This window comes from Labeo rohita, chromosome 12 (genome assembly GCF_022985175.1).
Source record: "Labeo rohita strain BAU-BD-2019 chromosome 12, IGBB_LRoh.1.0, whole genome shotgun sequence".
NCBI classification, from domain to species: domain Eukaryota; kingdom Metazoa; phylum Chordata; class Actinopteri; order Cypriniformes; family Cyprinidae; genus Labeo; species Labeo rohita.
The window spans coordinates 29,631,946-29,645,555 of record NC_066880.1 but is presented as its reverse complement, the minus strand read 5'-3'; the positions used below and the strand labels follow the sequence as shown (position 1 = coordinate 29,645,555).

At 31.6% G+C, this 13,610-nt stretch overlaps 1 protein-coding gene across 2 annotated transcripts in view; it reads right to left on the bottom strand.

Moving 5' to 3' along the window:
- The window catches only part of LOC127173962 (zinc transporter ZIP11), a 165,867-nt gene that overhangs the window by 53,956 nt on the left and 98,301 nt on the right, over positions 1 to 13,610 (bottom strand). For both annotated transcript variants that reach the window (XM_051124094.1, XM_051124095.1), the window contains exon 6: positions 4,438 to 4,605. In XM_051124094.1, the coding sequence (XP_050980051.1) occupies positions 4,438 to 4,605 (168 nt within the window). The remainder of the gene's footprint in view (positions 1 to 4,437; positions 4,606 to 13,610) is intronic.

Here is a 13,610-nt window from a genome sequence, read left to right as displayed (position 1 = left end):
GTACTGTAAAGGCGCATTCTGGACGATGGCTTTGTGCTTCTCTCATACTGACCTTTTCAAGATCAAATCAGCCAACAGCACTTTAGAGCACAGATCAGAGACCTGCGTGAAAGGTCAGCTCATCATCATGTCATGGGAGGTGCTGAATACAACTGAACGCTCCACACCATAGATATCGAGCTGTGCGAAGACCAAGAACGTTTGCTGGACAGCTGGACAAATTGAGGTTCAAAGAGACAAGACTATAAATAGTAAAAAGGTGAGAATGATGGAGGGCAAGGAGGAGAAAGCAATATAATATCATTGTGGGTCACTCTTTTTTAAACCAGGGCTGGGAAAAATCAATTGATAATTGTTAGTTTCCATTCAATTCATTGATCTGAAATGAATTCCAGTACATTCCACTAAACTGAAATAAAATGATTAAAATTATATATATGTCCAAACTATAATTGTTATATGAAATTTAATGGACACTTATTAATTGTCAAATATTAATAATGAATATTTTGTTCAAAAGTTTAGGGTCAGTAAGTTGTTTTTTTTTTTTTTTTAATTAATGTTTATGAAAAAAGCCTCTCATGCTTGCATTAATTTAATCAAAAATACAGTTTAAAAACAATAATATTATGAAATTTTATTACAATCTAAAGTAGCTGTTTTAAATGTGAAAATATGTTAAAATGTAATTTATTGCTGTGATCAAAGCTGAATTTTCAGCATCATTACTTCAGTCTTCAGTGTCATGTGATCATTCAGAACAGTTTTTTTACTTTTTCTTCTGCTTAATATTACAAATAACACATATTTGTGAAAAATGTGATATTTATTTTTCAGGGTACTTTGATGAACAGAAAGTTCAAAAGATCATCATTTATTTGAAATAGAAATTGTTTGTAACATTTTTTTTTATTATTATTATTTTAACATTATTTTGTAATTCATTGATTTGAAATAAATTACAGTACATTCCACTAAACAAAACTAAACTAGTTAAAATACGTATTTATTGTGAAAGTCTAATAATGTATAATTTGTTGAAAAATTTGGGGTCAGTATTTTTTTTTTTTAAATTAATGTTTATAAAAAAAGATTCTCATGTTTGGATTTATTTAATCAAAAATACAGTTTAAAAACAGCAATATTATGAAATATGATTACACTTTAAAGTAGCTGTTTTCAGTGTGAAAATATGTTAAAATGTAATTTATTGCTGCGAACAAAACTTAATTTTCAGCATCATTACTCCACTCTTCAATGTCAGCCAAAAATAAATAAATAAATAGATAAAATTATATATATATATATATATATATATATATTTTTTTTTTTTTTTTTTTTTTCTTAATATTACAAATAATAACATATTTGTGAAAAATGTCATACATTTATTTTTTGGGATTCTATGATGAGGAAAACGTTCAAAAGATCAGCATTTATTTGAAATAGAAATCTTTTGTAAAATTATAAATGTCTTTATTGTCACAATCAATTTAATGCATCCTTGATGAATAAAAGTATTAAAGAAAAACAAAATGCTACCGACTCCAAACTGTTGAATGGTAATGTGTACTTACATCATAACAATTTATAGAATTTTATTAAAGATTGTTCCAGAAGTGAAAATTGTGGATGATATAATGATTTCAAATCAACGTACTACTCTTTTGCACTTGTCAATGAATGAACCTTTCAAGTCTGATTCATCCATTATTATATAACAGTTCATTTTCTTAGTGACCTTGTGCTGTACTTTCCTCTCAAAGCACAGCACTCTATTGATCTCGCCTTGTTCTAATGATTCATTCTGAAAAATGCTAGTCTTGCTGACAATATGTCCACTTATTGAACAGTCTGGAACACTCTAAAATCCGGCACATCCAGACTGAAAAGAACAAGCTAAGAGTCACTGTGTAATTAAACGAGGAAACATCTTGTGCCTCACACTCTTTCGCTATTGAAAGCGCAGCTGGTGGTCGTTTTGTAGGTCGTCCATCAGCAGTCAAGACTTCTGGGAGAAGTGTGCCGGATTTCAAGGCCCTTGAGACGCACATCGAGGATGGCTGGGTCAACGTGAGATTGAACACACAGCCGCTCAGACTACCTGTCATCTACATTCACCTCACTCACGCTGCTCAGGAAAGAGATCGGAGCCCGAATGATTAACAAACGCATCGGGGAGAAGCGGCCTCTCAGCGCTGTGATCAAGTGCTGCCGAAAGCACTGCTGATAAAGGGGAAAATAAAGGCAGCACGGTGCAAATGCAAAGGAGAATGAGAAGATGAAAACACTGAAACCGGAGGAAAGAGACTTTTAAAATGTCATAAAAGCAGCAGTTTCAGCACAGATCAGCAGACGGGAGCTGAAGTTCAACTACAAAAAATGATTATCCGTCACTTTGACTGACTTGGTTGTTCGTTTTCAGTCGTCCTCCGTTTTTATTTTACACCATTCCATTTCTAAGAGCAAATTTAATTTTGATAGAGCCAATATTAACAACAAAAATGATTGATTCAATAATTTGCACAGAAAACATAAAAAAAACTATAATTTAATATATTTATAAATATATAAAAATTTATAAATATATATTTATTAGCAAATTATATAGTACACATACAATAAATATATATTACATGTATATGTAATATTTCTATATATATAATACACATCTTTTTCATAAATGTTTAGATCATATATACATACTATAGAGCAGACAGATAAAATTATATTTATAGCCTATATTACAATAAATACATATTGCATGTATATATGTGTGTGTGTTCCATATATAGTTCCAGGTTGTGTGTGTGTTTTTTTTTTGTTTTTTTTGTTTTTTTACAAATGTTTAGATATAGCAAATCATATACACACTATAGAGCAGACAGATAAAACTATATTTATAGCCTATATTATAATAAATAAATATTACATATACATATAATATTCCTATAAATATATGAGTGTTTATATATGAAATTCTTAAATTATTGTACATAATATTATATATAAGTATTTAAATATATTACTACATTTTTTTATTACTTTTTTATATAGATATATATTTTTACTTTTTTACTATTTTTAGATATAGCAAATCCATTATTCATATTCACAATAAATGTACATAATATTACATGAGGAGTAAGCCATCTACAATTTTCTTATAAAATTAGCATTTTTTCCAGGCTCCTATATTTATGTGCAGCTATTTCAATCTAATTGCATAGAACAGGACCTATACACTGCCATTAGAGTAAAATGACTGAACCTACACATAGGAGCCTGATAAAAACTGATTATTATTAGGCAAATTATTTAAATATATTGCATATATTTTTTTACGTATTATTTTATATACATTAATCATATATTTCATATAGCAAAAGTATACATTAATATACATTTCAAAAATGATATTATAATTAAAATACTATATATGAAGAGTTCAGATGCAAAACCAGCTAAATCCATCTGACGTCCTTCTTTAAAAAATGCATTTTTATCAGGCTCAGATGTATAGGTTTCTATGTAAGTACCGGTACTTCTGATTGGGCTGAGGCTGCTATTTTAGCGAGTTTGAAGAAAAAGTATTTGACGTATAATATGTGTCGAGAGCATTCACTCAGTATCATTATCTCATTTTTGACCGAGATGGCTTTTAGCTGGTTTTGCATCTGAACTCTTCATATATATATATATATTAGAATATAATATATTTATATATACATTATATATAAAGAAAAATAATGCAATAAACAACAGTTTGTATGTATGTAATATGATGGTATGTAATATAAAATATTTTTTATAATACATATGGTATGAAAAGAATACATTTTATGTGCACTATATATATATTTATGTATATATATTTGTTATAGATAAACATTTAAAATGTTTTTATGTATAGTCACATCTATGTTTATGTGTACAATCACAGTAAGCATGTCATGTGTTTATGATACTGAACTGACTGGTGTATCTTCAATGCATCTTGTTTTAAATGATCCTCAGCTCACCTGTCCATAAATGTAAAAAGTCTGGTGTGCTGCACACAGGTGTCCGGATCGAATGCCTATCGCTTTGCCAGCATTGTGAGGAAACACCTGTATTTTTGCACCATGCAAATGAACATTTGCAACTCATGTTTCAGTACGGGATTGAATCACCATTTGAAACGCCGGTCATAGGAAAAGGTCACATGCGGATATGAATAATTATGCAGCAATGCTTTCTAAGGATTAGGCCACACAGACTCATGAATAATATGAGACAGATGATGTTGAGTCACTGCTGACTTCAAACCCGGAAAAAAATCTTTGTACAATACCAAAAAGTTCAGACACACATAGAAAGATGTGTTATAGAAAGGCACGAGGACTTGAATAATAGAGGAACTGAAGAGGAGAGGAGTTGAGAAGAGGAGAGACTCACCGGGAATGTTGTGTATGGTGATGGCCAGGATCAGCAGAACGATTCGCCTCCAGCTGCTTCCTGTTTGACCGCTCACTTCCTGTGCTTTAGGACTCACTTCATGCTCCTCTGTGTTTCCAGTGTTGGGACCCCTGCGTCTCTGATACACCTCTCCATTCTCAATTTTATCTAAAGGACAAACAGAAATTGAATGTCAAACACTGTCTCCAATCGCTTTTTTTTTTTTTTTTTGAAGAACAGCACATTTCAATTATGCGATGAAAGGATCAATACAACAATTCATCAGTCAGTGCAAAAATCACATAAATCAGGGTTTAAGTGTATTTAGACCTGCTCTGAACAGGACAGAAAATGAAAAGACATTAAAACGGCTCATAAAATGTGACCTCTTAAGGTTGAACGGCAACATTTACTAACGCACTTTCTTTCATTGACCATTTATTGAGGTCAAATTTATTCAAATTGTGTTTTTATATACACAATACAGATTGTTTTAAAGCAGCATTACAGTATTTACTAAATAAAAAGCATTAATTATGCAATTAAATTTCAGGTCTACAAGAAGACATGGTCAGTGGATATGTTTATAGCTATCATGGTGTTATATTATAGTTAACTACAGTGAATAAAAATATAAGAAGTATTTTATCTGTGTTGTAGGGAGGACACGGGAGACAAAGGAAAATAAACTTTAACAGACTTTAATAAAATAAACGATGGGGGGAAACAAACTAAGGAGCAGGCAAATACAAGAACAACCGAGTAACAAAGTAGACAGGACAATGAACTCATAGAAAACAGAAACTTAAATACACTTGATAATTAATAACAGGTGGATGAGAAATCAATTAACTAAACAAGAACAGGGAAATTACCAAATAGGGAAACAGGAACTAAGGCTGGGGGTAAAACAGGGAACACAAAGACCAGAATCCTGACAATCTGCTAACTAATTTCATCACACACACACACATATATATATATAAAATATATAATAAAACGGATAGTTCCGGCCCTTGATTCTTGATTCTTTTTAATAGCTTGTAAACGCATGTGCGCATTTTACTTTCACTTTCAAATTAGCGGCAATTCGGCATCAATTGATAACAAAACAGTACAACGACAAACTCACTTATATTAAACATATATGATTAATTTATTAACAGAATGAATAAAAATACACCATGCTATAGACCGAAACGGCAAAAGTCAACAGGCTTTCCAAAATCCAAAATATTTTTAAAACAGGCTTTGCATTTCGTTTCAAAACTAAATCTTCCGCCATCATCTTGTCTCTCTCACCTCACTGTTCTTGTCAGTCAGCTCAACTCACTTAATGAAATCTGACTACTGCTGCTGATCTGTGATGACACACTGCATTGAGCAGCCGCGTTCGGTTTTTAATTGTAGTGCCTGTTCTCTAACCGAACTAAATGATTTTTATTACTATAAAAAAACAAACAAATAAAAAAAAAACAAAACAAAATGATGGTGGGGACAGTGCCAAGGTGGGCAAGTGACGTAACCGGTGTTGCGGCTTTTTAAATTTACAGTATATAGACATATTTAAATATAAATATAGAGCTTGTTTTTCATTAATGTATTTTACAACATTTACAAAGAGCAATGGGTATCATTTTGCCAGATTTAGATTCCTACACTTATTCAATTTTATTTGTTCCCCAATAAATAATGTGTTTTTTTTTCTCACTAATTTCAGATTTTATAAAATTATTGTGCACTCATGATTTTTCTAGAGTAGCTTTTGCTACTGAATTATCCACTAACCTAGTTTATAACAGTATTTTTGTCATAGATTATAATTATATATTCATTCCTTTGTTGTTTTTCTTTACAATAAAGTTTTCTATATTTAGTAGATTGAGTGTAATACAAAAGAGTGATGATCAGGTCAACACACACTGACGAATTTACCATAGATTTAACTAAATTTAACATAGATCTTAACAAAAAACTGCTGGCATCAGATCGATATCGGTATCGGCAGATACTCAGAATATTTGGTATCGGATCGGGATCGGTTCTGAAAAAGTTGTATTGAGCCACCCCTACTACATATATGGAATAACAGTTTTATAAAAGCAATAAACACTGTGAAACTGTGGTTTACAGTGAATTTATAACAGCTAAGGTGGTTTTAGGCACTCCGCTTTGTGTTGTGCCTTAGCTCAGCACAATGGCCTTAGCTGTTATAAATTCACTGTAAACCACGGCTTCATGGGGCTTACTGCTTTAATATAAAACGGATAGTTCTGGTCCTTGATTCTGATTGGTTGAGCCATGTTCGAAGCTGTTGTAAATTCCTCTGCAAACATACAACTTGGTTTACGTTTTGTGTGTTGCTCAGCAACCACTTCGTTGCAACAACAACTGTTTCTGAGGAACTACATTGTTTGGTGGAAGAACAATGTTTGTATTAATATCATTACACTTTATTAGCTCTGTTTTATTTTGTAAAACCTTACTACGTATATGGGATAACTCTTTTATAAAAGCAGTAAGCTTTTTAGGAGCTCCAACCCATGTTCTTTACTATAAAAACTTAAGTCAGATAAAAGTCAGTGAAATGACTTACAGTATACCTGAACTTTAAAGGGGACTCAACCCTCTTTTTATTTGTGATATACGGTCTCAGTCTAAATTACATTCACACTGGTGTTTTAGGAAGCCAAACATATTAGAATATAATAATAACAACAACAACAATGACAGTAATAGGCATATTGTAACACAATTACACTGTAAATTAAATGAAATTATGAAACAGATAGTTCCGATCCTTAATTGTGATTGGTTGAGCCGCATTCTGAGCTGTTGTAAATTACTCTATAAACATACACCTTTGTTTACTTCTGTGTGTTGCTTGGCAACCACAACCATTTCTGAGGAACTACATTGTTTGGTGGAAGAATAATGATTTTATTTATATCATTACACGCTGTGTTTTACTTTGTGAAATGTATATGGAATAACCGTTTTATAAAAGCAATAAGCCCTGTGAAGCCGTGGTTTACAGCGAATTTATAACAGCTTCACGTCATGCCTAACAACACCCCTTAGCTGTTCGAAATTCACTGTAAAACACGGCTTCTTGGGGCTTATTGCTTTAATGAATATTTCATAAGTATAGTATTTTTGCTTTACACTACAGCAGGGAATTTACAATGCTTTTTTCCTAATTTCTAGGAGATATTTTGAATTTGGACTGCAGTAACGTTACACATTTAACCACTATCTGTCAGCAATTCATACTGCATTGTTAAGCTTTTATTTTGACAGAATCGGCAGTAGAGTTTTTATTTTGACGGGCAACTCCAGCTTCAGTAAAAACATGCTTACAAAAACGCATCTCACTACAAATCTAGTGAAATACTGTGGTCATCAGCCATGAAAATAAAGCATAACTGGTGGCAGATATCTTCCCGAATGCACGCTAGACTCACAGCACTTGCAATAAATGAGTTTCTGCATTCACTGTGAACGCAACCGTTCTGAGGTGCAGAAAACACTGGATCACAAGCTGATTGTCTAATTAAAGTGCGCTCTTCGCTTTGAAACACGCAGCTAAAACACTTGAAGGGACTAAGCCATATTGTGCTTTTGGTTTTAGTTAGTTTGACACTGTGCCAAAGCATAACGGCCCAACACAAAACTTTAAAGACCTTTTATGTTAGAATAAGAAGTTTAAATATATGTTTTTAAAACTACACTTTTTTGCCCGGAAGACCGGAAGATCGTTCCCTTTCAAGGAACTCGAACTGCGTCCACTAGAGATCGCTATGGGGGAATGTTGTCTGCGTGACCCCATAGCGACCTTTAGAGGACGCAGTGTCTCGTACCCTTCTCAGGAAACCAAGGTTACATACGTAACCTGAGACGTTCCCTTTCGAGGAACTCAAACTGCATCCTCTAGAGGTTGCTATGGGGGAACGTCATCTGTGTGACCCCATAACGACCTCTAGAGGACACAGTGTCTCATTCTCTTCTCGAGGAACCAAGGTTACATACGTAACCTGAGACGTTTCATATTGTCACGTGACCACAATATTTTTGTATACACTTATATTTTAATATTTTCAATTATTATTTTTAACAGTGTTTTAAGATTGAACATTTTGTCAATTCTGAAACAAATTCAATTTCAGCTCTTTTTCTACGGTAGACAATTGTGGCATTATTCTGCTTAACGTTATCCTGTATTTGAAAAACATGAAAATGAAGTAAATACTGTTGTTTTTGTGTTACGGGCCACCTTGTTCATGATAAGTACCAAAGAAATGAATCAAATCAAACACAAAGTGGAAAATCATCTATTAACCAGTCTGTTGTTTAGTCAGATTGAGCCTGTCAGAAAATGACACACAACACTGAGCTCAATACAGATAATAAATCATCCTCAAGTCTCATTACTCGACTTCTTTTCCACGATCAATATGAACACACTGCTAATAATCAGCAGAACGTAACAGAACGAACGGCTCTTTTCAAAGTCGACCTGAGCTTTCATCTCCTCACGCAACTCTCAGATCTCACACTGTACTTATCGCAGATTTTATCCCTACTTAAACGCCAATCGTCAAATCATTTATTTCCTTCAATCGCTACAAAAAGGAGGAAAAAATTACATCCCAAGTGCATCTGAAACTCACACCACCAATTACCCGTCACTTTAGAGCGCAATTACGAATGCATGTGGTGAGAATCAGAAAACGGAAGAGAACGACACAGATGACCCAGTCGTCCACACTGAAACACGTCTCTCCCAACCTCACACGAAAACACATCCTGAATGCAGATTACTTGGGCTTAAAGGTCACAAGGAGCACATCCATCATGTGTGATCACCTACAGTACAGTAAAAGACTGGAGGATTTTCCAGATGAGGCCTGAGATGAGTATTCAGGAATATTTACTGAGAACTTTATTGAGAAATTATAGAAATAATTATAAAAAAATAACAAATAAATTTAACGATAAAAAAAATGCATGAGAAATAATTAAGAAAAAATAAAATACAATAAAATAAATAGAAATGTGGCACATTTGGTTGCATTTTATTTCATAATTCAGCTGGAACAAATATGTTGCACAGCCAGAAAAACTGCATTTCATGAATACTCATTGATAAATTATAGAAATAATAAATAAATAAAGCAATACAAAATTTAATATATATAAATAAATAAAAATATGGCAAATTTAGTTGCATTTTATTTAATTCAACGCGTGCAAATGTGCTTCAGAGCCATAAAATAAAATTAGCAATGTGCATTTTGTGAATACTCAACAAGAATTATAGAAATTATTAAGAATTCACTGATTTTAGGACACATTATTACAGGTGCAATTTCAACATTAGTGAGGCTTAATCCTCTGTTTATTAACAAGATTATCATTAACCAGAGGTAAATAAATACCTAAATAAATAGATAGTAATGTGGCACGTTTGCTTGCATTTTATTTCATAACTCAACTCGATTAAAAATGTTGCACAGCTGAAAAATGTAACAAGCAATGTGCATTTCATAAATACTCCGTGTTAAATTATAGAAATATGTAATTAAAAAAGCAATAAAAAAATAAAATAAACATATAAAAGACAAAAATGTGTCACATTTGGTTGCATTTTATTTCATAACTCAACAGGAGCAAATACGCTGCACAGCCATAAAATGAAAAAAAAAAAAAAAAAAAAAAGAAAAAAAAAAGCGATGTGTATTTCATGAATATTCAATGAGAATTTCGGAAATTATTAAGAAGGCTAAATAAATAAGTAAATAAATGGTTGCATTTTAGAAATAATTACTTATATAAAAAAAAATAATACAAAAGTAAAATAAATATATAAAAATATACAAATTACAGGTGCAATTTCAACCTTGGTGAGGCTCAATCATCTGCTAATTAATGAGATACACAGTCACTATCATTAACCAGAGGCAAATAAATTAATAAATTGTAATAAGGCACATGTGGTTGTATTTTATTTCATAATGCAACTGGAACAAATATGCTGCACAGCCAAAAAAAATGAAAAAAAGCAATGTGCATTTCATCAATACTCAGTGATAAAATATAGAAATAATTTAAAAAAAGTAATAAAAAAAAATCAAATAAACAGATAAAAATGTGGCAAATTTAGCTGCATTTTATTTCATAATTCAACAGGAGCAAATATGCTGCACAGCCATAAAATGAAACATGCAATGTGCATTTAATGAATATTCAATGAGAATTATGGAAATTTTTAAGACTGCATTGATTTAGGAAAAATTACACATGCAACTTCAGTGTTAGTGAGGCTTAATCCTCTGTTAATTAATGATGCACGGTTATTATCATTAACCAGAGACAGACAGACAAATAAACAAACAAACAAACAAATAAATAATGTAACACGTTTGGTTGCATTTTATTTCATAATTCAACTGGAAAAAATATATTGCACAGCCAGAAAAAGTAAAAGCGTGTGCATTTCATGAGTATTAATTAATAAATTAAATAAATCATTAATAAAAAAAGTAATAATAAAAAATAAATAGATAAAAAGTGGCACATTTTGTTGCATTTTATTTCATAATTCAACAAGAGCAAATATGCTGCACAGCCATAAAATGAAACAAGCAATGTGCATTTCATGAATATGCAATGAGAATTTTGGAAATTATTAAGAATGCACTGATTTTAGGAAATATTACATGTGCAACTTCAACGTTAGTGAGGCTAAATCCTCTGTTAATAAACGAGATGCAGCATCATTATCATTAACCAGAGGCACATAAATAAATAAAAGTAATGTGGCACATTTGGATGCATTTTATTTCATAATTTAACTGGAGCATAAAGCAAGCAATAGATGAGCGATAAAGTAGATATTCACACTGACAGCGCAATTAATTGCAGATTCTTAGATGAAAGGCTGAGATTAAAGACCCCAAATGCCAATCATTTTTTATCTCTATAAATAATATATCCTAAGTGGTCAAAAACAGTCTATCCGAGACAGCTGCTTTGTCCATCATAAAATCTGAATGAAAACTCAAACTTGCAATTTAACTGATCTTAGATCTGCTTACGGATTCACATGTTAAGTGATGCTGCTGACCTGATTACAACTTTTAGGTGTTTGCCCATGCAAACCTCATCACAACGGTGCCAGGTTTTTATGGTAATGGTGTTTTTTCTGAGTTATTTCTTAAGTCAAGTTCACACCCAAATCTCTATGATACTAGATATGACTTTGTTCTTCTCTTAATGTAAGCACTTCTCATTTTCTACACTTGTTTTATCATCTGCCGGATGAAAATAGTTTAGAAATATAATAGCACACCCTTCACAAGCCGTGCAAATTGAGATATCATTCATGTCCGCAGCTCGCCTTAGCAATAATTAGTTGTTTCATGGATTATACCAAGCAGAATGCACTCAGGAAAACACACACACACACACACACACACACACACACACACACACAGACTGCATCTCTGAGGAGACTGAGTCATAACAGCACAGCTTAATAAACATCCAGTGATACTTTCCACATCACTTAAACGTCATGTAACAGTGTGGCATAAACCAAAAAATAAAAAACACATCTTCAGCTCAAACATATTATTATTTAAAGGTCAGAACAGCGAGTCAGAGAAGGCCAGGCTGCTATTTGTGTCGATCAAACTCTCTCCACAGGCGTCCGCTTTTTCTGTTGATTACTGCTTGTTTGTTGGTTTTCTTCGCAATATGCTAATGTGTGTTCTACAGCTACATCCCATATCACGGACTGATTTGCATACGCTCGGCTTGGCTCCAGGAGGCTCAAACCTGTCTTCAGCAATCAGTCATAAGACATCCTCAAAACTAATTACACTTGCACAATATGTGCAAGACAAGTTAATAACTTGCTGGCCTTCAAAACTTTGTGATAACTCAAATATAACGAACTAAAAGTCTAAAAAAAAAAAGGATGTGACGATAGCAACCCTATTAAAAAAGTTTGAGGTTGAAAAGATTTTTTTTTGTTTCTGAAAGGAAAAGTCTCTTATGCTCACTTCATTTGCATTTATTTAGGCAAAACTACATTAAAAATTGTGAAATATTATTGCAATTCAAAATAATTGTTTTCTATATGAGTATATTGTAAAATGTAATTTATTTCTGTGATCAAAGCTGAATTTTCAGCATCATTACTCCAGTCTTCAGCATCACACAATCCTTCAGAAATCATTCTAATATGCTGATTTGCTGTTTAAGACACATTTGTGATTATCATCCAAACATTTACCCAATATTTTTGTGAAAACCATGACGTATTTTATTTTTCAAGATTTTTTGATGAATACAAAGTCTGAAAAAACAGCATTTATTCGAAACAGAACTCTTTTGTAACATTATAAATGTCTTTACTGTCACTTTTATTCAATTGAATGCATCCTTGATGGTTAAAAGCATTACTTTTTAAAAAAAATAAATCATAAAAACACCCCAAATCTTAGTGTATGGTAGTATATTGGGCTTTAAAACACACAAAATATAGTGTATTAGTCGTATTTGCATTTATTTATATGCTTCTAATAAATAAATACATCACGTCAATGACATTATATAATATTATATATCAGAGAACTTAATAATATATATATATATATATATATATATATATATATATATATATTCCATTTCAATATATATAAATAAAAAATTATAAAAATGTACATTATATAACTTAAATATTATATTTTCACTTTACATTATTTAATTTAAAAAAAAATCTGTAAACATATTAGATTTCCTAAGATAACATAACCAATATTTTTACTACATTTGACAGTTTCATTTTAATAAATATATAATTATACATTACATCTCCATGTAGCAGTAATTTTTAAACAATTTATATGAAAAATTAAACGTACAAATTTTTTTTTAATTTTTTTTTTTTTTTTACCTGACAAGAATTATCTAACTAATATACCCCGCATTGCATAATAACTTTTGCTTTCAATATTACTTCCTATAATTTATAAAGTAGTCATAGTGTTGACTTTTGAATGCTAATGCATCCTTGATGGATAAAATCATTACTTTTTTAAAAATAAATTATAAAAACACCCCAAATTGTAGTGTTTGGTAGTGTATAGGGCTTTAAAACACACAAA